Consider the following 24,449-nt stretch of genomic DNA (forward strand, 5'->3'; position numbering starts at 1 on the left):
CTAAAAGTAGACCGTTATGCAATGAAGCGGGTAATAAAACACAGAAAAGAAAATTATAAGTTACAAACTTCAGCTCGAGCCTCGCCTGATTGTCTGTTGAGACGAAAACAAACTGAGTTTCGTAAGAGATGCATTACAAATATCACCATTGAAGTACAAATATTTTATTAAAGTGATGCTGCAGGGGCTGTGGGAAAAATCAAATATATACCTGTGGCTACAAGGAGCTAACTTTAGCTTTACGTCCCTAGCGTAGTTGTAATATCTTGAAATGTGAGCTGGTGGATGATGAGTTTGTCAGTGTGTCACACACCCGTGTGAAGAGAACACGTGTTTCTCACTTCGGCTTGTCGCTGCAGGGAGGGCGCAGGTGAGGCTCAGCTCATCAGGACTCATTTCTACCTGGGTGTGCCTGCAGGTGAGGAAGCACGAGGACCAACTGTCACACCTGCGTGGGCCAAACCGACTATTAAAGTCAGGTGTTTTTGTCAAACGTGTGAAAAAGCGCGCCGAGCAGGTCGAAGCTGGAGTTCAGTCACATTAGGTTTTCACTACTGTCCATGTGCTGTATGTGCATAGGTAAATATCACAGAGGTGTGAATGATTTGACCTATGAAGTGACCCTTTTTAAGTGAGGAGTGCCTTAACTGCAACTTTTAATGAAAGTCTAAAGTCTATTAATTAAAGGCGATCAGTCTTCAAACAACAGTCGAGCTCTATATGAATACTGAAACATGTTGGACTGCTTTAACCCTTCCTCCTGTCCATCATTAGACATCCCCTCCTAGCATACTGTGGAAAAACTTATTCCAGAAATACCAACTTTATTTGTCTAAGCCTCACATTTACTTAAGTTAAACTTTGGGATGTATTCAAGCAGAGTGCTCAGAACAGCAAACATTCATGTGCTCTAATTGTACCAGCCACACATGTCAGGGTGTGTGCTTCAATAAACAGAAATAATAATCAATGTATGCTTCTTCTTCTTTTTTTCTAAAACAGTCTGTTTATTAAATGCTTTCAAGAGATTTGGTCCACTTGTGTGATCATGAACGTCCAACCAGGGAGGAGAAAAGAGAAAACAAAGTCAAGAGGATAAAACAAAGCATAAAACAACAAAATGTAAAAATACAGTACAAAAAGAGGCCTTGTTTTTTCCACTTCTTACAACCCTGGTGTCTTCATCCGAGTTGTTGCAAACAATTTTAAATAACCAATCATTTCTGACGGAGTGAAAACCGATAAATTAAGAGTTCTGTGTGGCTGTGTAAGGTGTGTGCTGGTGCCGGGAACCGAATGACACAAACTGTATCGGGGGCCGCAGGGGAGAGGCAGGGTGTGATGAACGCTGGCTGAGCAGCTGATAGCTCAGTCCCTTTGACCTATAGCAGGGTGTAAGAACCAGAACTGATGCACGAACTCAGGTTAGACTGGGACTAGAGCATGTCAGAGGATGCATAAAGGTAAGTTTTAAGTCAAGTGACTTCGAGGAAACAGCTACCGAGGATGACGATTACCAAAGTGCCACTGTGCCTGTTTGATAACTGTAATAATGATGACTGTAAAGACGGCATGAAAGGCAATACGAGAGCTTCCGTGTGTCTTATCCTGCAGCCAGTGTGGGGAGGTTAAGACAGTTTGAGATAAAAGTCAGAGGTCAAGGCACGCAGTGTGTAATAATAACCTTTCGGGGTCATTATTGACGCAATATGGACCATTAACTGATATTACCCTCGTCTGTTAAACAAACCCTAAATGCTGTCAGTCTGAGTGACACAAAGCCTGCTTTCTTTGAGTTTAGCCACACTTTCTGAGCACCATTCATGTTGAAAATCAGAAAGCTGCGAGGCATAGGTAATTCACTACTTAAACAACTTACTGAGCAAGACGCCTTCTGAAGTGAAAGGACTTTGTTTTCTTGGTTGCGTACAGCTGACTGATGCAAAGCTTTGAACGTGCTTTGCAGGACCAGGAAGACAAAAAAAGATGGACACAAACGGGAACAATGTAAAGCCAAATCTCCTCCACATCTGCAGACATGTTATCAATGTGCACAATGGACTTTTTTTTTTATCGTAACAAGAGTCAAAACAGTGATTTTAGCAGCAGGGTCGAAGTCCTCTGCCCAGCAAACCTCAGGACCCACGGACTGGTCTCTCCACTGTCTCAGCATGAATGGAAATCAATAGTATTTGGTGCAGCTGGCTGACAAAGCATACACTGTGCAAACCAAGTGTGTTTGAGACAGAAAATCTGAGCTTGTTACGTGCACAGACAGTAGCAGAAACCTGCCTCTCCTTCAGTTTGTGTCATGATTCACCGGCCTGTAACAACACACACACAGAACATACAGCACAGCTATCCAGTTGTTTTTTTTTTTTTCCCCTGTGTGTGTCCGTTACATCATTAACGCTGGCCATTCCCCCACAATAGAAGAGGAGCCCCCCCCTCAAATGCTCTATTTGATTCAAATCCGATTTGCCCAAGCTTCATCCATCCCTTCCCCAAATATCCTGAATGATACAGAGCATTTGAGTGTGTGGCGCTCTCCTAACAAACACCCTTCCACAGCCACAGAAAGAAAAACAGCTCCACCATCTCTTATCTAAATTACCTTATAAGGGTGTCTAAGTATTATAATAGGTATCAGGTATCATATACTGTATATAGTAAGCAGGATTATACAATAGGGGCATGTATCATCTTATAGGTGTAGTATATCGAATAAGGCGCTATACGGGAGTATATAGGCTACTATGTATGCTTTTGTTTCCAGATCTGTCTTTGCCTGGTGAGTCAATTTCAACACAAACGCACAGCACAGGCAGTGAGCAGCGAGCTCTTTTGGTAGGACCAACACTGCGAAGGGGGAAACAATTAACAGTGCATATACTGAGAACTTTAATCAACTTCTTTTTTTTGTTCCTTTGGTCAGCGCTCCAACAATCCTGAAGCTGACAAACAGAGCTCAGACGACATTATATATAGCAGGTGTACGATACTGTGTGAAATGTCTTGTACTACAGAGAGTCTGCAGCTGCTGGCAGCTGACGACTGACATCACGACCACCTGCCGCATTAAAAACTCAGGAGCCTGACGTGAAATATGGGAAGCTGGACGTGTTCTGCTCACTGCCTCCCAGACAGAGCTGTGCACTGCTGCATACACAGACGCATATTTACTGTCAATTATTATATTCATACATGGATACATATATAAAGAGAGTTATACATTGCAATTAACATACATATATCAATAGCATATAGAGAAGAAATAGTCAATAGATAGCAATCATTATCGTCATCATATTCATCATAATACTAGGAGGAGTAGTAATACGATCCCTCGAGGAAGCTAATACCTGGGCTGTTCCAGACAAGGGCTCATTAGCAACAATCCCCAGAACTGCTGCTGGGTGAGCAGCTCGGATCTGCAATTTGGGCCGACCCTCGGCTGCGCTCGTCCACGCGATTCTGATTAGGCATGAAGTCAGTTTTGTGAAGCCGGATAATTAAAGATACGTTTTGTATTTCTCTGTGGGCCTAAATGTCACGAAACAACCGTAGACTCTTCTCTACTTTACACTTTCTTCTAAATGTTTTGGTCCAATTGAGCGTAATGTTTTTCAGCACTGGGAATTTAAGTCGTTTGGTGTTTTTCTGTGCTGAGCTGAAGTCACTCTGGACAGGAAAATTAGATTAATACTTAAATTATAAAGTGCCTCTCCTCGGAATTTTAATCTATACAGCGCAGAACAGGAACATTTTCATATTCTGTACATCCAGGTTAGCTGCTGCACTCGTGAACAAAGAAAGAAAAAAAAAAAATAACTGTCAAGTTGGGTCACCCACTCGATTTCTATCCCCCCCCCCCCGCTCACAGCGTAAAGATTTACCCCTTTGTCATCTATTTCGACACATTCAGCCTGAAAACTCAAATCAATCTCCGCTGCGACCCCGTCTGGAACAACCCACACAGAAGGAAAAATTACGAAATAAAAAAAAATCATTTAAAAAAAAAAAAAAAAAAAAAAAAAAAAAATCACTATAGTCATCTAGTTCAGCGATACATGTCATATAGCAATACCTCAATAACAAGAAGTTCTTCTATGTAATCAATACAGGTTTTCAGGTTATATATTTATTAAGCTTAACCGCTAAGTTATCAATTATTATTAGTAGTATACCATTATTCGTAAATATGTATAATATGCGTGTATTTGTATCTGAATATAGACATACCTTCCTCGTGTCTCCGTCCACATTAAAGGCTAGAATAAGATGGCAACACATATCCTGCCTCTGTGTGTTTAAGTGTGTGTGTCACATGTTGATGTGTTTATAGGCACAATATGAGGTGCGAATGGTTTCCCTGTCTAAAGCTAGCAGGTTTCCCATAATGAAAGGGTTAATCTTAGGGCTACCGTTAGCTATCAGGAACATACCACTTGGATGCATATGAGGAACACAGGTTTCCGTCTGAAGGCTGTGGGGGCAAGATTGGTTTGCACTGGAACGACGACCCCAGCTCAACTGAAGAAGCGACGACGTGTCCTTCCTTTCAAATTAGCTTCAATTTTCTCACAATAAACTACAGAAAATAGATCCTTAATAATCTTCCATGAGGCGTTTTCTCCCAGCTCTTCACTCTTTAAATTATATATCATCTGCACATATTTTTTTTCTTTATTACATAACTCTTTTTTTTCTCAAATGAATTCTTCTTCACGGTCGGTATTTTGAGTATCTCGTTCTTCAGTTCAAGTGGGGTCGTCATTCTTTGTATGGGCATCTGCGGTCTGATCTGATCTATCGCTGAGAGCAGCTCTAGCCAGGACTCTGTATGTGTGCTGCAGTCACTTCTGTCAGCTGCTTACTGACACACCTCAAACTATGTGACGGTGAACAGCATCTTGGTTGCTTTGGCAGCAACTGCTCAGCCATTAACCATGGCTGCTTAAGCAACAGGTGATTTTTTTTTTATCCCCCATCTGTGTCAACCTGAGAGGAGCTGACATTCACGCATGCTTTGATTCACCTGGGCATCGGCTGACTGCATGGTTAATATGTGAGTGTGTGTGCGTGTCTGTGCTCATCCCATGCAGAACGGTTGGTATGAATACATAACCAGCCATCAAGGGGCCTTCTTACATCAATTAAAGGGAGGGGGGAGCTGTCATGTTACACAAGTTTGTTTTTGGGCATGTAAATATACTTGCATACATTCCACGACCACAGCAACATTTTAAATGACTAATTTCCTAGTTTTAAAGGCCCATGCAGGCGTTACATTCATAGCATTCTACCAATATGGCAGACAATATTACAAGGAAGCACAACTCCCCTTGAAAAGAAAAGAAAAAAGAAAAAAAGAAGCACTCAGAATCATTCATCTCAGAGTTTGATTCTCTCACTATACCCCAGTGAAGGAAGGAGAGTGGGATTTGGTTGTTTTGCAGCTCAACAAGGAGTGTCCAACAAGAACCCCTTTAAACAATGCTCCATAGTTTCTTCAGTCTCGCCATCGACAGCACTGAGGGCTTGGCGTTTTTTGGCACTCCAAAGTTCAAATTTTAACTTTTAAGCGCACGAGCACGGAGCTTCGATTCAGTGTTGAACTCTCGCCAAGCGACATTTAAGGGCTGCGACCAGCGCGCCCACCCAAGAACTGCATCAGTGCTGCGAGGATTTAAAAAAAAAAAAAAAAAAGAAAGGAAAAAGAGAAGAAGCACTAGGGAATACGAGCTGATTACTTTAGTCAGAGCAAAACTAGCCGTCTGTGGAACATCTGCAGTATAATCTGCTGAGGGGGAACCTAAAGGTACTGTGTGTAACTGCAGCATGATATTAAAACACAACTATCAAGCAAAGTCCTGTATTTTCACTTGCAAAGCTTTCTCTTTGTGTTAATCGGTGCCTGTGACTGTTGTATCATGTGCTGTGTGAAAGTGTTTTGCGTGTGTGTGTGTATTCGTAGGTCAACCATTTTGTTGCGTGTCGATCTGCTCTCACGCTGCTGGCTGGACGCTAGAGGAGGTCAGACTGGCGAGATGACCGACTGTTCAGTGGTAGCTGGTATGGCAGGCCTGTCCCTCTGTCTCTGTCTGCAGAGTCTCCATTCACACAGTGACACTCAGAGATCGTCCCCGTCTGACAACCGCTGGCCTCCCTGAAACGGTACACATCGACGAGTCACGTTCCACTAACCACTGAACTCCCAGCGCAGAACACTATTGTTACCACAGAACATCAACAGCTTCTTCTCCTGCCCCGATGACGCCGTTCTAAGCACTCACCATGCTTTCTGTGTAATCTGCTGTTATGGTGACCTGCTTGTCTTCTGGGGGCGGGGTCACAGCAGAGCTATCTGTGCGTCGACTCTGATTGGTGAGCTGCAGCCACAGTTCGTACATCTGTTGCATATCTCTCACTGCAGGGGCAAGAAAGACAAGAGGAGGGACAGGGTGACCTCTGCAACCTTGAGTGCAATGTGTTTACGCAGAACAAGGAGCAGCGCGAGCGGAGTGGGATCGGCACTTGAAAAATCTGTTTATCAAGGTGGTGGGCGAAAGGAGACACAGAGCGGAGGCCACGAGACACACACAGCAGAGACCATGATTAGAAATTGAAAAACAGGCTTAAAAACATAAAGCACACCTTAACAAACCATCTTCATTATTGATATACTATAAATAAAATGCTAAACTCAAAGCTATCCCCAATTAAGGCCAAATTTGAGGTGGAACATGATCTGAATGTGCAAAGTACAGATCACACACCACCACTCAATGTGCACCACTTGTATATTCAAAAGCTCTGAATACGCTGATCTCAAAATGCAGCCGTTCTGAATGGAGCCAGGAGCTTACAGCTGTTGTTCTTCATGTACGTCCACACGTCCCTCTCCTCCAGACTGTGAGCAAAGGAGCAGTTCCCAATATAGTGGCACTTCTTCTGCTTCATCACATGCACACACATCTGGATGAGACACAGGCAAAAGCAAAGGGTTATAGAGTGACATCAGAGTGCACGGCTGCAGATTTCCCCCTCGAAACTGTGACAATGTCACCTTGTCAATCATGTGCTGTGACCAAGTGCGTCAGATAACCAGGGTTGCAACTCCTATGGTTGCTGGTAAGAGTTGGATAAAATATACTGGTTGTTTGAAACACCTTAAAATGAACTCTCTTTCATCACTACAACACTGTGATCCTACACTGACTTCAGTACTGTGTCACTTTCCAGTCTCCACAGTCACAGACAAGCTGGCAGCTACAGACTAATAAGACGCAGGGGAACAGAGGTTCACAACAACACCTGCCCCTGAGGCAAAAACAGAGTCAGCTGTACTCTGCATGTGAGAGAGTTGGAGGGGCGGAGAGCTGAGAGGACTGTGTAACGACTACAGGAAAAAGGAGGAACTCACGTCATATTGCTGTGGATAGGTGCGGGAGAAGGGCAGAGGGCGAACAACAACCCACTTCTTCTTCTCAAACGATTTCACCAGCAGGACGCGACGCTCCTTCGTCCAGCTAAGGAGACAGATTGCCGACGTGAGTCCAAACAACGGAAACAAACATAAAGGCTAAAAATCAGCAGCTTTTGTCCTTTGGTGCACGACTTGAAGTGTAATATGGACAGTCAACCTTAAGGAGAAGAGCCACAGTGAGGTACTGATGTGCGTGCGTGCGTGCGTGCGTGCGTGCGTCGGGCCTCACCTGTGCCGTGCTTTGGCAGTGCAGTACTTGAGGTTCTTGTCGGGCTCATTGACCTGTCCTTCCCTCCAGCACTGGCCACACACAAACTTCATTTTCAGGTTGAGGGGGCGCCCTCTTCCTGCGACCGCTCCTAACCCTCCCACCCCCACCCCGCCCACTGGGCTCACACCACCCCCGCCAATGCCATCTCCCCCGACCCCGCCGCCCCCCATCCCCCCTACTCCTCCTGCAGGTATGCTGCTGCTGGGGTGGGGGATATGGATAGGCTGAAACACACAGACAGAGAGGGAGAATGAGAAGCTGACGTTGACAAGACAGACTAATCAATTTGGGTTTGTTAAAATCCTATAAAAACACAGACAACAGTTCAGCTGTAAATAATCGTGAAGCTAGATATACAATCATGGCCTGAAAGGTGAAGGAAAAAGAAGTGAGACCATCTGACAAAACACACGATTACATTTAGTTTGAGCTACACAGGAGACTCAATCCAGCAACAAAACCCTGTCTAATAAAGAAACAACTCTTGAGTCACTTTGACTCCAGTTTGGCAGCCAAACAACAAACTACTGGTCAAACTGTAGATGTGATCTTAACCCTCAAACAGTTCACCCACACATGAACATGAAACAAGTAACTTTATGCTCTTAACCTACAACTCTTATAAAAAAAAAAGATCAATGGTGAATTCATTTCTGTGCTCACTATGCTCTACAGGTGCAGCTCCTTGTCAGGTGAAAAGAGCCGTCTGGCTGCCATGAGTATCAGAGGACGTGCTGTCCTCAACCCTCCAGGGCTAACAGGGAATTCGCAGCGACAGTACAGGAGGAACTGCCATACTCGACTGGTGAGAAAAAGAGAAAAGCCGGGCGAGTTTTCCAACTGTCTCTGTGCCCTTTCTTGTCTCACCTTTTGCTGCTTCTGTGCGTTCTGCTCCAGCCTTTGCCAGTGTCTCTTAGACTCCTGTACCATCTCTTCATGGGTGATACCTGAAGGAAATACCAGGAGAGCAGCTCCATGAATGGAGTGATAGATCACCGAAGCTCCCTTCATGGATTCCTCGCTCGAAAAGACAACTGACATGTGTTTTCTACCCACCAGTGTCCTGCTGCAGGACCCAGCACTTGAGCTCTATGACAGAGTGAGCAAAGGAGCAGCTGTCCTCGCGCTGGCAGCCGTAGCGCACCTCGTGGCGACACACGTCGAACTGGCAGAGAGGGTGCAGAGGACGCACCTTACTGTAGCGCACATTGGCTGACCTCACCACGTGCACCAGGCACCTGCAGCGGATAGAGATGTGTAAGTATTTAGAAATAAGACAAGAGACAAAATGACATTTTTGAGTGTCCCCTCTGGCTCTGATCACACTATTAATACACCTAACTCAATTGAATTTGAAGACTCCTTTTAAGCAAACTGAAGACCCAGAAAGTCCATTTCACTCACTTGTTGTCGTCGAACGGGTGTCGAGCTGTGAGGTTTGAGCAGACCGCTAAGTTTTCTTTGCTGCGTTTGCTGATTATGCGAGGCTTACTGTCAAAACATTCCTGTTGAAAGAAGAAAGAGATGCCGGTGCTTCAAAAGTGCAGGTGTGAAGAGACCAAAAAGAACAAGAGAAACGCAGACTGTGCTCTCACCTCACAGAGGAACATGAACATGCCCATGTGGAGCTGCAGCAATCTGGTGACGCTGAGCGCCCGTCTCTCTGTGCTGCCCAGCGGATCGAAGAGCAGCTCTCGGCTCAGCGCGCCCTTCCTCTCCTGGGTCCACACATCGATCTCCTCCTGGCAGTAAGCGAACGTACAGTTCTCCCCATACTGGCACTCCTGACGTTCCTGCACCTCTGAGGGAGACGGGAGAGAGAATGTTAAAAAGAATATAAACACACTTTTTGCCGTACTTCAACTCCATTTGGCTGTTAGGGATATTTCACAAACTGATTTCCTCCCCTTAAACAGACATTCAATATTTTACTCATAATATACAGATACCTTTGCAGAGTACAAATGCCCCCAGGAAGTTGTTACGTGCAGGCCGTGGCCGGATCCTCTTCCAAGTGGGGTCGTCTGTGTTTTTGAGGCGGCACAGCAGCACATCCCGCTTGCAGCGGTGTGCTGCCTCTGGCTGATACTTGTAGTCCATCACTCGTGGACCTGTAAGCAACAGGAAGAAAGAGAAGGTTAAATTACTCCATAAAACAAGTTACAGCTACAATTTGCTTTTAAATCTTTCGTAAGATGAGATAAATTTACAAACAGAGCTTAGATATTTCACATGACAAAACACAGACAGTGTGCTAACACTGTGCAATGCTAGGCTAACAGGAGAAGGTGATTCAGAAGTCAGTGACTCGAACCAACCTATTCTGCTGTAGCAGGCATGACAGGCCTGCCGAAACTCATGTGTGGCTGCCAGAGGATTCCTGGAGAGGAGAGACAGGTTGGTTCCTGCCGGACCATTCTGAGGAAGAAGGGGACACAGAAACGTGATGTCAAGCACAAAGGCTTCTTAGCAGCATAGTCAGAAATCATTGCTAATTAATAAAAAATGGCAACATTAATGTACCACATAAAAGCAGTTTGTCCTGCAAAAAAATGATGTGATGCAAAAAAATTACTAAAGAAGCCCTTTGTGTGTGTTACTCACTGCATGTGCAGCACTGTGGTTGCGCATTCCAGGGATGAAGCTGTGACACACTCGTCCCCCTGAAGACCAAGACACAAGGACACTGATGTCAGACACCGTATTGTAATAGTGCTGACTCACACTGTCTGCTGCTGATGCACATCTCAGGTTAAAGCCAGCTCCTTAAGAACTGCTCTGCTAACCGAGTAAGAGCAAGTTCAGACACTGCACTGACGCAAAATGCTACAATGAGGCAATTAGTAATGATTGTGCATGTAGTTAAATCAGCATTCAGGTGTTTTTTTTTTTTCTTTAAACATGACAGCTGGCATGCTTATCATTCCTCTAAACAACAGCACAGTGTGCAGGTGTGCAGTATGTCTAATTTTCAATTAACAAGATTTCTGGTGATTCAAGTTTTAAAATATCTGAGATTTTGTCCCCCTGCCATGTCTTTGAAAAGAGAACTTAATGCAAAATTTAGAAAAAATTTATTTCCCCTAAATTATGTAAAAACACAGATATGACTTTAACCCTCTGCTCACCAGGGAGAGTGTACTCAGACAACGAGTCTAGCCCGCCTGCAGCGACTCCCGCCTTCCCTTCTCCATCGGTGGCCCCTGTGGGGAAGCCTCCCAGAGCGTCCTGCGCCTGGGTGGAGCCCAGTGATGAGTAAGGATCCAGAGGGGGCATGTCACTGATGGAGGAGCTGAAGAAGGCTGGGGGGAGCTGGGACGACGTGGCCGGAAGGTTTGGGGAGTATGGAGGCCGGAGACCCACCGCCGTGTTGGGGAGGTTGGTCGGGATAGCACCCTGGACTGGATTCTGAACCAGGAGGCAGAAAGAGGCACAAGCATTACTTTCTAAATCTTAATCAAGCAAAAATACCAACTACAAATGATCAATTTACAGTGTGTCCTGAAAAAAAAAGAGAAAAATGCACAAATAAAACAATTCTGGTCATGGTTGTGGCCTATCTCTCATTCGCCTGTCCTTCACACACCTCACTAACTTTCTTGGGGATGCACTCCAGCAGACTGTCTAGCTCGTCCTTGATGACACTGCTGCTGCATTCTTCCATGTGCTCCGACACAGGAACAGAATATGGCATAGGAGGCAGGGCCTGGCTGCTGGGACTCTCTGACAGGTCAGTGCATGGAGTCACCACGGAGGTCGCTGGGTCATCACTGACTGGGATGGGTGTGGCCAAAGGAGCAGGTATGCACTGCGCACTCGACAGGTCAGCTGAGGGGGGAAAAAACAGCAATAGAGATAAGGAAAATGTATATGGGAAACAGATGTGAGTCTGGTTAGGAGCAGATATGTCTGTTTGTCATACCTGGTCCAATGTCACCCAGAGATTCCAGCCCATTGGAGGACATCTGAAGACAAATTTTTTTTGAAAACAGGATTAGCCTCTCATTCAGTCTCTAGCTTTAGTCTATAACTTCACACTGCATCAACAGCACCCACCTCTCCTGTGGGTGGGGAAGTCTCCCCATGGCTCTCCCCTTCTGTGGTGGTGGACTCTGTCTGTGGGCTGACGTAAGCTTTGCGGCCTTTCAGGCCCAGTTTATTGGCCAGATCCTGGGCCAGGTCACTGACCTGTCTGTCCTGTAACATGAGTCACAAAAACAAGAGGTCCCACTTACCAAAGACAAGTTTCACTCACTTCAAGGTAAACTATAATGAGGAACACAACATAGTCCAGGAAGTCACCAAATAAATTATATCCATGACGCAATATGTACAAACACTGAAATGGACTATTCTAATCCCGATTTCAGCTAAAGCGCTTACCAACTAATTTCCTGGGGAAAACCCTGAGAGGTAATCAAAAAACTTTGACTAGATCTCAAAAATGACAAGCGGAAAAGGTCATTTGCATTTATGTTCTCAGTGTTGATGACATACATGTGGTGCTGTGAGGAGACACTTGGTTCCACACTCATAGGCCTCTCTGAATCGTCCCAACTCCCTCAGACAGAGCGCTTTGCGGTACAAAGCCCTGCGGCTGCCTTCTGACAAACACAGTGCGCTGTCACAGTCCTGAACACCACGCTCATACTCCCTCTGAGACAGAAAGGCACGGAGATATAAAGTGAGAGCAAGAAAAGGTTTTGAAAGTTAAGCATCATTTTACATGCACCAAAAAGTGTCTTACACAAGAACAAACTGGACTTACAAGGCTTTCCTGCAAGTGAAAGTACTAGACTGGCAATGATCCCTTGATATTATAAGCACAAATGAGACCACATTCAAGGACTAAGAGCTTGTATTTCAACCCAGCACTATCACAGATACTGTGTCTCTAATTATTACATTTCCCATTGACCCCAACTGCTTGCCGTCAGAAATAGGATCTGGCACCTTGTTCCAACCCTGAAAAAGTGGGAAATCATGTGATCACTACAGTGCTTGTAAGCACAATAATTCACAGGAGCTATTCTAAATTCTCAAAAGTTTTGGTGGTGATCAATAGAAACTATGCCCTAAATCCAACGTGGTGCCAGACAAAATACAATATTTTTTGTGTCAATACAACACAAAAAAGAAAAAAGAAAAAAAACTGTTCACTTTGTTGGTTTACCAGTAACTGATCTATAAGTCAAACTGATAAACATTCCCTACTGTGTTTTCTATTTGTCAACACACGCCTCTGCAAGTTACGCTTCTCCCTCACCGTCTGGTAGAAGGCAGCTGCCCTGTTAACATAAAGGCTCTCCAGCAGCTCGTAGGGGATGACGAGGGCCTCAGCCTGAGCATAGCGGGCCACACTGATGCCCTCCCCATACTGCTGGGTCGCCTGACGCCAATCCCCATCTCGAAAGCAAGAATTGCCTTCGTCCAGCAAGTTACACACCAGCTGGGTCAGAAATGCCTGAAGGGAGCATGCAAAGAAAGGTCAGAGAGAGAGAGAGAGAGAGGGAGGGAGGGAGGGAGAGAGAGAAGGTGACATAGAACACAAAATGATCAAAAAGAGAAGAAAATGAGGGGGAAAAGAAAAGAAAAGCAAGAGAGAAAACAATTCAGGACAAGAGAAATCACAACCTCTGAGCTCATCTAGGTCCAGGAGATAATAGAAAAAAATGTGAGTATGATTCACTGTGAAATCTGTGTGTGTAAATATTGTGGTGATTAAATTGGGAACTGTTGGGACAAATGGGATAATAAAGATCAATGCAAACCTCATAACTCTCCGGCTCTGGGAAAGGCAATGATGACCTGTGGTCAGGAAACAAGAACACTGTCATTGGTCTCCACATAACAAGCGGCATGCACTTTGGTCGTCATACCGCTAGTTAGTTATAAAGGAGGCAAAGTCAACATTATCTCTTCACTTACTGGATAAAGCTCATCGCTTTCTGAATTTCCTCTCTTCGTTTCTGTCGGTCTGGATCCATAGCCTGAGGGTGAAGACAAGGTTGACTTGCAACAGCTTAAATCTCCACTTCCTGGCAAACAATCCTAACAGCTTTGACAGCGGTCAGAATACCCCCACACATTAGTATCCTGGTGGATGAGGTTATGTTCTGCCACTGTTTGCAAAAACCGCTAACTACTGACAGTTCTCTTAGAAAAGCCAAGGCCTGCCTCTAAAACACGCTAAGCAAACCATCGGACTTGCGTAAATAAACAGCGGAGACATCGAACGGTGAAGCTGGCTACTAGTTAACGAAGGTTACAATAACATTTCTTTAATCTGAGAAACAGAGCCGAGAAATTTTTGAATGATCTTTAGAAGGGAGTATAAGATGGCGTGCAAACGTTAACAGTGGCATACAAACTATAAACGTTAGCCATCACAGTGTTGGGGGAAACGATAGCGTTAGCTAAAGTTAGCCTGAGATTTGTAGGCTTACAGATTGTCAACTCCAACTAAACGCTGCACCGACAGCGATGCACGTAAAACATGTTACACAACTCGCATTGGGTTTACAGCTGATGGCATAAGTGAGAGTAACGATGTGTGAGGTTACAAAGCGTTAGTTGGGATTAGCCACCTAACGCTAGTTGCTCATTCGCCTAATGGCTAATCACTAACTTAGCTTAGCTAAAGAAAAGCCGAATAGCAAAGTCAGCTTTCAAAAAAATATTTCTCTCCCTTCTAAGTCACAAGCATTGTTTTGTTTAATTTACAGACTACAAAGAATAAATATTGAGCTGACATGTGTGGCTAGACTGCATAGAAATCTAGTGTTAACTAGCTACCAGGTAAATTAGCTAACTTCATTTACTAGTACTACAGCCCAAGCTAATAGCCAAAGCCCTCATTTAGCACGGCAACTCACCGAGAGTTCAGTTAGTGCGCTTTTCAGATCAGAGATAGCTTCACAGAGCGTTGGCGATAAAGACAGGAAAACTGGCCAGCCAAGTATCACTCAATATCCAGGCGCATATTTGTAAGTTTAGTGTCCCTGTCATTGGAATGTGGACGGAGCACGAGTTTCTCTGCGCTACGACTGCTGCTGGATAGTGACTGGCTAATGTTTGCTAGCTAGCTAGCTAACTGCTAACTGTTTCGGTCAGTGCAATATCGCAACAAGTTTGTAGAAGCGTCGTCAGAAGAGGGCAGCAAAAAGTGTTAAGGTTGGTCTCAGTTTCCACCTGATGTGCAGCGGTGCTTTCCAGAGGTAGAAAATTATTCAGTCCTGTACATAAATAAAAGTTGTAATACAACAGTGTAAAAATACTTTATAATTAAAGATCCTCCATCTGTCTAGATTGAGTTAATTTCTCCCACTTCATACACTTCTGGTTATTAAGCTATAACAACACATTATATTCTGTCAAATTCTTTCACATTTTGAATGTAAAATCTTAATCTGCACAACTGCCAGGTCAGATAAATGTAGTGTAGAGTGAAAAGTACAGTATTTGATCTATGAAGATAAGTACAAATTCCATTAAGTTGGAATTAAATACAGTACTGGAGTGAATGTAGTTACATTTCCATTACTGGTATTTACACCTTTGAGTTTCAAACATTTCCCAACACACACATCCCTCATAGATTTAACTGTATAATAACCAATGTTAACAGTTATTGCCTCTTTGTTTTATTATTATTTACAGGCTAATATAGTTTTATCATCATATAAAGCAGCTCCCTTTGTATTAAACTGTTTTATAAAAAAAAAAAAAAAAAGAAAGAAGAAATGAATTTAACATATATTTTCAGCTATTGTGGTTTTGTACACGCCTAAAAAAGTATTGGTATTGGTCCAAGCCAATAATGTAATAAATGTCCTCTTAAAGAATATGATGATGAGTATGATACAGGTTCAATATGTTGCAGCATTATTGGATTTTCATCACTTTTATTTTTATTACATATGCTCAGCCTTACCTCTCTGTCAGGTGCAGGCCTCGATGCCTCTCTCCCTGTCGGGGGTTTCTGCAGTGTCTTCTGGGTGGGGGTGACCATACTGGTCTCTCTGCTCTTGACCCCCAGGTCCTCCCACAGAATGGGCTTTCTCCAAGGCTCCAACTCCTCACATGATTCCACCTGAGGGTTCAGATCATCCTCAATGGACGTCTGCTCTGTGAGTTCTGCCATGAAAGGGTCAGGATCACCTCCAACTGACTGGAGACCAGCTGGAGGAGCCAGTCCTGTCGTCTGTGTGAGGGTCTCTTCCTTTGAGGAGTTCTCTGAATTCCTGAACTTCTGCCACATTCTAGTAAGGAGGCCAAAGAAGGTAGCAAAAGCGCACGTTGAATAGCGACCCAAATCGTGCAAAGGCATTCTAAGTTCGCTGAGCAGCTTTTACAGGGATGAGTTGAGAGAAAACCACTCGCCTCGCCTGAAGCAGCAGAAATCCAATGAGTAAATTTTATCTGAGCACTGAAATAAATCCAATAGTACCAGCAGGTGGCGGTAAACAACCTGTAAATCAAATTTAATTGACGGACACAGAATCAACGAAGAAGAAACTGGGTCAGCATGACGTCACATAGTTTAGCTACCGGCGCGCGGCGCGGAAGAGCGGCGTATGTTCGTGATCGCTATCGTTTCCCTGGAAATTACTCTTTGTGGTAAGGTTCAGGACTTCATTGAGAGCGGTATGATTGACACAGTGACAGAGAGACACGAGAATAGACTTTATAAAATCCGGACTCACAGTCACATCACTTTTAGTTTAGCTATTGCTGTCATGTTCACGTACCTCTAGCAGCTAGCACCGGCGAAGCTACATAGCTACCGTGAAAGTTGCTGATAGTTCCGCCACTGTTGTAATGTTAGAAAATGATTTGTTTGTCATGTATGAACTCTCACTGAGGAATATTTCTCGATTTTGGGTGTAGTTGGTAATTTAAATGCAATTTCTGTTCATTCACATGCTGAGGAAGTCACCAAACTCGAATCCTTTATTCTATTGTCTGGCTTCTGGATGTCTCCATAGAGTCATCATGGCCTCAGATGACATTGCTCAGCTGGCTGATGCTCTTTCCAAGACCCATGTTGGAGATGGAGAGTTGAGCTTCAAAGGTTTGGGACTGAAGCTGGACAACGCAGCATCAGGTCAGATGCTGAATGGGGCTGTAGAGAGGGTTTTGCTTTGTTTGATAAGCCACTGTATATTTGTTGACATCAGAGGACTGGCCCCCGTGTCCTCTTCAGACCTAACCACCTGTTCTCTGTGCCCTCAGTGGAGGAGCTGATCCGTGAGATAGAGCAGTATCAGGGTCTGAGGGCTCTGCGCCTGGAGGGCAACACTGTGGGAGTGGATGCAGCCCGGGCCATCGCCAAGGCTCTGGAGAGCAAAGACCTGCTCCAGGTACTCCTCAGTTGATAGTTTGCATTCACAGTGAACATGGGCCAGACCACAAATTTTGGCTGCAGACTGTCAAATAGCCTAAAATCAGTGAAGGTATCACCAGTATTGATCATAATAATTTGGACCTTTGAATGTGTTTTGACAGAAGATAGATATTAATATAATAAACAATAGATTTCCCTTGTTTGAGGTACACCAGCTGAACTTCTTTGTATCTAGAGCAGGCTTTCATCCTGATTAATTTGAACCCAGTGTTATGTTCTAAACTCTGTGTCTTTCAGAGATGCTATTGGAGTGACATGTTCACCGGAAGGTTACGCTCTGAAATCCCAACAGCCCTGGTGAGAATTAGAGCCACTGGTTTGTGCAGTTCATTGGCCTTCCAGGATTTGCTTTGTGATGAAGCATTATGTCTGAAAACATGGCTGCTTCACACGTTCTCTGTCTCTGCATTCATCAGAGGTCCCTGGGCAGCGCATTAATGAGCGCAGGGGCCCGACTGACGGAGCTGGACCTGAGTGATAACGCCTTCGGGCCGGACGGTGTGAGGGGAATCGAGCAGCTGCTGAAGAGCCCTTCCTGCCACACCTTGAGGGAGCTAAAACTCAACAACTGTGGCATGGGGATCGGCGGAGGAAAGGTGAGCTCACAGTGCTGAATGCCTTAATATGTTTCTGTCAATCTCCTGTGCACGTCCAAATAACAGACTTCAAATAGTACATTTCTCCTATCCGCAAACAAACTGGAAGAGAAGAAGTTCCAGACTTACAGTAAACCACGACAGATGTTTACATCGCAGTGCAGATCGTAATAGTGCTGTGTGGTGTTTGTAGATCCTGGCAGAATCTCTGATCGCGTGCCACAGACAGTCATCAGCGCATGGAGCTCCACTCAGACTGAGAGTGTTCATTGCAGGGAGGAACCGCCTGGAAAATGAAGGAGCCCGAGCCCTTGCCAAAGCCTTTCAGGTAGAAACACTCACTCCCAGACTGACTGACAGGTTTTTTAACACAATAAGGAACACTAGACTACCTAATCAAGTTTTTTTTTTCTTGATGGTGTTAAAGCTTCAGTATTATTTGTTAATCATCAGTAATTACAGTTACTATAGACAATTACCAGATGAGGAAAACACTAAAGATATTTTTCACGATTTCCTCAAGCTCATCTGCACTGTATTCTCCAAAAACCATTACCAAATGACAGCGATGCCCTCTGCGGTCTACTCAGTGGTTAGATTGAGCAGGGTTAATCTGTGGTTTGTCACTGTGCTCAGCTGATGTTCTGTGATCTCGCCAACTCGCCTGTTAAATCCAGCTTGTTCTCGGCATCAGTGTGCACTGAAACAGCAACCTGCTCCAATTCAAATCTGCACAGATTTTGATGCTAAGCTTCTTATTTCTTTCACCAATGACTGGTGATTTCTTCTGTTTCTCAGAGGTGCAGTGTCTTCTGCCTTTTCAGTTGACAGTTTGAATCATTGTTTTTTATACAAACCTTCATATAAAATAACGTCTATTTGTAAAGCAGACGTTCCACAACATAAATATATAGTAGTCCTCTCAGTCATCCGACAGCACAGCATCAGGTTTTTGTGACAGGAGGTTCCAAACTTTTGAATGGAAGTGTATCTCATTAATATTGTTAGAAAATAAAAACACATGAAACACTAACTGTTACATCATCTGATAATAGAGGCAAGATTTCACATCGAGCTGAAGCCAATTTGATTAATCACTTCGTCAGTTGAGAAAAAAATGGAAAACTATTTAATAATCAGTTAATTGTTAATATGTCATGTCAAACATTCCCTATTTCCAGCGTATCAAATGTGGGGATTTACAGCTTTTCTCTATTTTCTATCACTGAACACTGAAAGTCTTTGTGTTTTGGAAAAGATGTGACCCAGCTCCTTAAACCTCAAACTCCCCTCTGTTATTCCATGTAAGCTGATGGGCAGCCTGGAGGAAGTCCACATGCCCCAGAACGGTATCAACTATTCAGGCGTGATGGCATTGGCTTCAGCCATGCGACACAACCCAGAGCTCCGCGTCCTCAACTTCAACGACAACACCTTCACCAAGAAGGGAACGCTGGCCATGGCGCAGGTGAGGCCTGTTCACACGCTCCCTGTAAGTGAAGCAGACATGTAGCCGAAGCTGTTTCTGCACACGGTTTTCTCCTGTCGCTCGCGCAGGCTCTGAGACACCTGAGGAACGTACAGGTGATCAACTTTGGCGACTGCCTGGTCCGCTCTGAAGGAGCCATCGCCCTCGCCGCAGTCCTGAGAGAGGGACTGCCAATCCTAAAGGTCAGTTCACCATCGCCATCATCAGCCTTTTTATGTCTGCGTGCGTCTGCCTGGTTACAGCGCTCTGTCATGTGCCTCGTCTTCAGGAGCTCAATCTGTCATTCGGTGAGATCACAGAGGCAGCAGCACTGGTGGTGGCTCAGGCCGTCACGGACAAACCTCACATGGAGAAAGTGGATCTGAACGGTGAGTGCGCTGACTGTGTAGTTCCCGTGGCTGTGAAAATCCTAGAGAAGTCATGGAATTTGTTTTCAAAGAATGGAAATGTTCAGGGAAAACTGTTCAATGTGGTGAAAATGGAGATGCACAGGAGTTAATGAAAATATCAAAGGACCCCTATTCTAAAAACCTAGAAAGAATGTGATCATTTGCTGTGTGTTTGACCTCATCTGCTTCGTTGATTTTTGTAAATATATGCTTATTCTGAATTTTATGTCAGCAAACAACATTCCACAGGTAAACAGGTTGATTGTTAACAGGTGATAGTATCATGATTGGGTATGAAAGGGGCGTCCTGGAAATGCTCAGTCGCTCACAAGCGAGCATGGAGCAAGGTTCATTACTGTGTGAACACATGATTGTATGAAGGATATTAGTACACTGGCGTAGTGTCCCAACTTTTTTGGAGTCAGGTTTGTAAAGGAGTTAAAAATTACTCTTTAATTTGACTTGAACAGGTAATTGTCTGGGAGAGGAGGGCTGTGACGCTTTGAGAGAACTAATGGAGAACATGGACAAAGGAGACATGCTGTCATCACTCAGGTAATATTGTTTTTGTGTGTGTGTGTGTGTGTGTGTGTGTGTGTGTTTGTGTGTTTGTGTGTGTGTGTGTGTGTGTCTTACTGTAACATCACATACTGAAACAAATCCTGCAGCTCTCACCTGGTTCCTTCAGCATGAATAACACCACATATCCATGATCAGCTGGTCATCCAGCAAAGAGCCAATGGCATCATCAGTGTCTCAACAGTGTTTGTGTAATTCCTCTCACTGCCAGAAGGGGGAGCCAAAAGATCTGCACTGCAAGTTTAAAAGAGAGGCTGAAATTAACTGACAAACAAAATGATGTTCCTTTGACTTCACCACAGTGATGATGAGGGAGAACCTGAGGATGAAGAGGACGAAGACGACCAGGAAAACGGTGATGATGATGATGAAGATGATGCAAATGATGACTGTAATGAAGACGATGAAGAGGACAGAGACATTGTGAAGGAAAATGGAATCATAAGAAAATACAGTCCTGAAAAACCCCAGAGCCCAGTAAGATGACACAAAGTTAGATCTGTGTTATTTCTCTATTTCTGTACCATCATAGATGACTAAGAAAAACAGCAAATCCTTACATTTAAGACGCTGGAACCAGCAAATGTTTGACTATTAATCAATTATCAAAATATTTGAGAATTGAATTCTTTCTATCAACTAGTCGATTAATTGACTAATCATTGCGGATCTACGCCGGGGTCTTGGAGCGCCCTGTTAAGGCTGAATGACTCGACATACAGCACATTCAAGCCCTTGATTGTTTTGTTCTCACCTGCTGTGTCCCTGATTGAGACTTTGTGTCCTCCCTCAGCCAGAGGTCATGTCTTTCCTGAGCTGCCCCTCTGCAGAGAAGCTCCTTCAGATGGGAGAAATGAGGACAGACCTGTCGCAACAGGTAGGAATTTAAAATAAGGCAATATAAAGTGTCCCCTGGTCTGCTGTAGCTGTTCCGTCCTGATGTTCAGTGTGCTGGGCGAGCTGTGTGGATACATCCTGTTAAGAAAACTCCTCTTCTCACCAGGTGGATGTATCTGACCCACGCGAGGCAGCAGGTGTCTTTCTGAAAATCGCATCTCTGTACAGGGAGGAACCAGAGACCAAGACGGCTGTCCTTGAAACGACGGGTGAATAAAGTGCTGCTACGACTAAAACAATCTGGATGTTGCTGTTGATGTCGTCGTTATGAGAGTTAATCTCTGCCATGTCTTTTCCCTTCCTGCATCACATGTCCCACCGCAGACGCCGTGTTGAAGAAGCTCCTCTCTGCCTCAGCCCTCCACTCATACTGCTTCCTCTCCACGCTGCTGGTCATGATGGGACTCCTCAAGGTAAAGCGCCGCTACAAGTACCCCCAACCCCGAATCTGACACAGAACTCATGGGCACCAGGATTATGTCAGCACGTCAGAGCGCCTTGATGTGCTCTTGAATCTGAAGCTGGCACAGTCCTCCTCTGTTAAAGATACTTACAGAGTTCCCCATTGATTTTCTCTGCTGTTAAACCCGACGTACTGCTCATTTCTTTTGTTCACAGTCATTTGATCTTCCTACATCTGAAATGGTGAAAAAGAAAAACCAGCTGATCCTTTCAATCACATCTGCCTTCCTTCAGGGCGCCTTTAGTCCTCGCTGGCTTTTCTTTGCTGGTGTTACTGACTAAAAGTTCAGTTCATTTAGTCTTTACTCTTCCGTCTTTCAGGGGGAGGACAAGGTGAAGAAGGTGTCACTGGTTCCAGGTCAGCTGTTGTGTTTGGAGCATGCCATCCAGCAGGAATACTTCCCCCAGCACCATGCCTCGCTGCTTCACGCCTTCACGTCCAAGTAGGCTCTCCCTTCATCGACACAAGTTTTGGTTTACTGAAGCATGAATGCAGCGTGTAGCGGTTTGTAACCCTCGTTCCTGTGCGGTTTTTATTTGTTCTTCGTGAATCTGCAGGAACAGCGAAGCTCTGAAGTGCTGCAGCAGTGCCGGAGAGAGGCTGAGCTCTGCTCTGGAGAAGAAGTGCCGCGACCACCACTGATCGACCGACGCTGGGACACAGACGCACACACACACCGCACTGACATTCATCTTCTCACCAACAAAACCAACAGGGACGCTTTGCACTTGAACAAGGGACTCAGACAACCACTCAACATATCTCCACTCCTGATTTGTATATTTTATGACAAAGACTGTCCAGGATCTCTTAATTTTTATTTTTTTACTTATACTTCCGATTTATATTTTTATATGAAATAGAGATACAAATAACAAAAATATAGGAAGGCGCACATCATTTCATTTTGGGTTTGCGTGTTAAAAAAGGAACTGATTGTAACCTGGACTGGAGCTGACGTAGACGGTGTCATTGCGGCACCTTTTGCAACATACTGCTTCGCATTTAGTTAGAAATGGTTTCAAAGTTCTCCGTTAGACAACAGCAAAACAATGCATCTGTTTCACAGCCAGCCAGAGAAATGTCCAGATTAACTCAAGGTTTTTTCCAGGTCCTGATAAATTTTGGGAATTGTAAAAAATTTGGCAGATATTGTGACAGTATTCTGATAAACACACAGCTGCACATTGGCTGTTTTTACACCTGTATCTCACATACTGGCATTTGTCGCTGTGAAACTGTTGTTATGGAGTGCTGAGACCGAAATGGGAAAGCAAAGGCAACCAATGTAAATCATAGGGAACAAAACAAACCATCTATAAATCAAAATGAATAAAGAGCTGACTTTATCGTTACCTTTTACTGCTAGTACGTCTTGTTTTTTAATCCTTGTTTATTTGAAAAATTCTATGATAAGGGGAAAGAAAACAGACTTTCAGGACAGTCCCTCCAGTCAGAGTGCTGAGTGTGTCAGACTGTGAGCGGGCATGCAGGAGCACCACACACTCACAAGCCTGAATACACAGCATGTGTGTGCATCGCCATAACACTGCAGAGCTCAGGGGGAGCACGATCACCTCTACCTGACGCTTCTTTCTGTGTCCACTGTCAGTTATAAAAAAATGTGCTCTTATATGACTTTGTGTTGCAGGAGTTCAGCTGCTGTGTGTTACCTCGTGTTGGTGATGTGACGGCACGAAAGAGAAGCAGGATGACAACAGAAGACACCTAATGGCCTTTAGATACTCCTTTGATTAACATTAGGCCATGTGGACTGCATTTACTGTATGTTGTCAGGATGTTTGTTTACAGGAAATCAGAAACAGAACTGATCTAACAAGCCTGACTCTTGGTCTGTGAGTAAGGTTTTCAGAGTAAAATTACCAGCATCTTTAACATTAGTTTATATCAGTGAGTATTATGGACAATGTAAATGCTGGACTTGGGATGTGCAACATTAGCTCTCTTCTACAGAATGAGAAAGCTGAGACGAATCTTCCAGCATCAGTGGAGATTCAACAGGCCTGGCACTGAGGTGAAACAGCCAAATAACTTATTTTGACGCCAACCATTCCCTCGCCGGGCTCAGTGGAGCAGTGTGCAGACTCCAGAGGCGGGAGGTGTGGGGGGAGTGTCGGTGAATGAAGGGATAAACGCAGTTTGTTTTGGATGGGGGGACAGCCGGGGGAAGAGCTGCAGAGGGAGCAGAGACCGTGAGAGAGTCAGCGGCCACTGAACGACCGGCAGCTGACGGAACCACGACGAAACCACGGTGAGTCTGTGCGTAAAATGGATCCTCACAGCGAAGAGTCAAATGTTAGGGTCTGTCTATTTATTGGAGTGTCTGTAACGCTGACAGGTGGGAACACAGAAAATGAAAACTTGAGTCTTTAATATCCAAGTTGCTCAATTCTAAAACCTCGTGGATACGCTTTGTTTTATTTTGTGCACTTTAGCGTCAAAAAGAAAAAATAAACACACTTTAATCACATTGGTGATTTCATGCATTCTTTGTTATTAAGTGCGAGAATTGAACAAATACATACAGCTGGTATGTACTGGCCGAATCAGATCATTTTGCAGGTTTTTGTCAGAGCTTCGTTAAATCAGCGTCCGTGTTTACGCACGACAACATGAACATAATGTTGAAAACAGGGGAAATGGTGCAAGGAAATTTCTGGTGTACGCACTCAGAGCCGATGGAGAGCAGTTTTCTCACCGTTCCTGGGCAGAGGACACATTTTTTCGGGAGGAAACGCATTTTGGCACAACACCGGCAGGGAAAGACACTGTGCGTCTTTGTGCGCGGCCGGCGCGGCGGCTTCTCTGCGGTCGGGCCTGTTGATCCCCGGGGGGGACGCGGACAAACA

At 44.5% G+C, this 24,449-nt stretch overlaps 2 protein-coding genes across 3 annotated transcripts; one reads left to right on the forward strand and one right to left on the reverse strand.

Annotated features, from left to right (window-relative positions):
- Positions 1-972: 972 nt before the first annotated feature.
- On the reverse strand, positions 973-14,849 carry zc3h7bb (zinc finger CCCH-type containing 7Bb). The gene is made up of 21 exons (XM_076759969.1): positions 14,636-14,849; positions 13,689-13,750; positions 13,532-13,568; positions 13,027-13,224; positions 12,258-12,416; positions 11,817-11,957; positions 11,683-11,725; positions 11,347-11,588; positions 10,889-11,168; positions 10,365-10,423; positions 10,079-10,178; positions 9,710-9,871; positions 9,356-9,561; positions 9,165-9,265; positions 8,817-8,998; positions 8,628-8,707; positions 7,719-7,984; positions 7,427-7,532; positions 6,870-6,978; positions 6,297-6,430; positions 973-6,169 (listed from the first exon to the last, which is right to left on the reverse strand). Exons 2-21 carry the CDS (start codon positions 13,745-13,747, stop codon positions 6,134-6,136), a joined length of 2,700 nt encoding a protein of 899 aa, XP_076616084.1. The 5' UTR covers positions 13,748-13,750; positions 14,636-14,849; the 3' UTR covers positions 973-6,133.
- A 1,158-nt stretch (positions 14,850-16,007) lies between these two features.
- rangap1b (Ran GTPase activating protein 1b) lies at positions 16,008-22,944 on the forward strand. Of its 2 annotated transcripts, none has more exons than XM_076759144.1 (16): positions 16,008-16,024; positions 16,748-16,866; positions 16,995-17,122; positions 17,404-17,463; positions 17,583-17,762; positions 17,956-18,090; positions 19,072-19,230; positions 19,320-19,433; positions 19,520-19,619; positions 20,111-20,195; positions 20,522-20,696; positions 21,013-21,096; positions 21,223-21,325; positions 21,441-21,529; positions 21,900-22,021; positions 22,137-22,944. In XM_076759144.1, the coding sequence occupies exons 2-16, from the start codon at positions 16,755-16,757 to the stop codon at positions 22,219-22,221; spliced, it is 1,731 nt and encodes a 576-aa protein (XP_076615259.1). In that variant the 5' UTR covers positions 16,008-16,024; positions 16,748-16,754; the 3' UTR covers positions 22,222-22,944. The 2 variants fall into 2 exon arrangements, with proteins under 2 accessions (XP_076615259.1, XP_076615257.1); XM_076759142.1 differs by lacking the exon at positions 16,008-16,024 and adding an exon at positions 16,300-16,379.
- Positions 22,945-24,449: the final 1,505 nt, after the last annotated feature.

Source organism: Chaetodon auriga, chromosome 20 (genome assembly GCF_051107435.1).
Source record: "Chaetodon auriga isolate fChaAug3 chromosome 20, fChaAug3.hap1, whole genome shotgun sequence".
NCBI lineage: Eukaryota > Metazoa > Chordata > Actinopteri > Chaetodontiformes > Chaetodontidae > Chaetodon > Chaetodon auriga.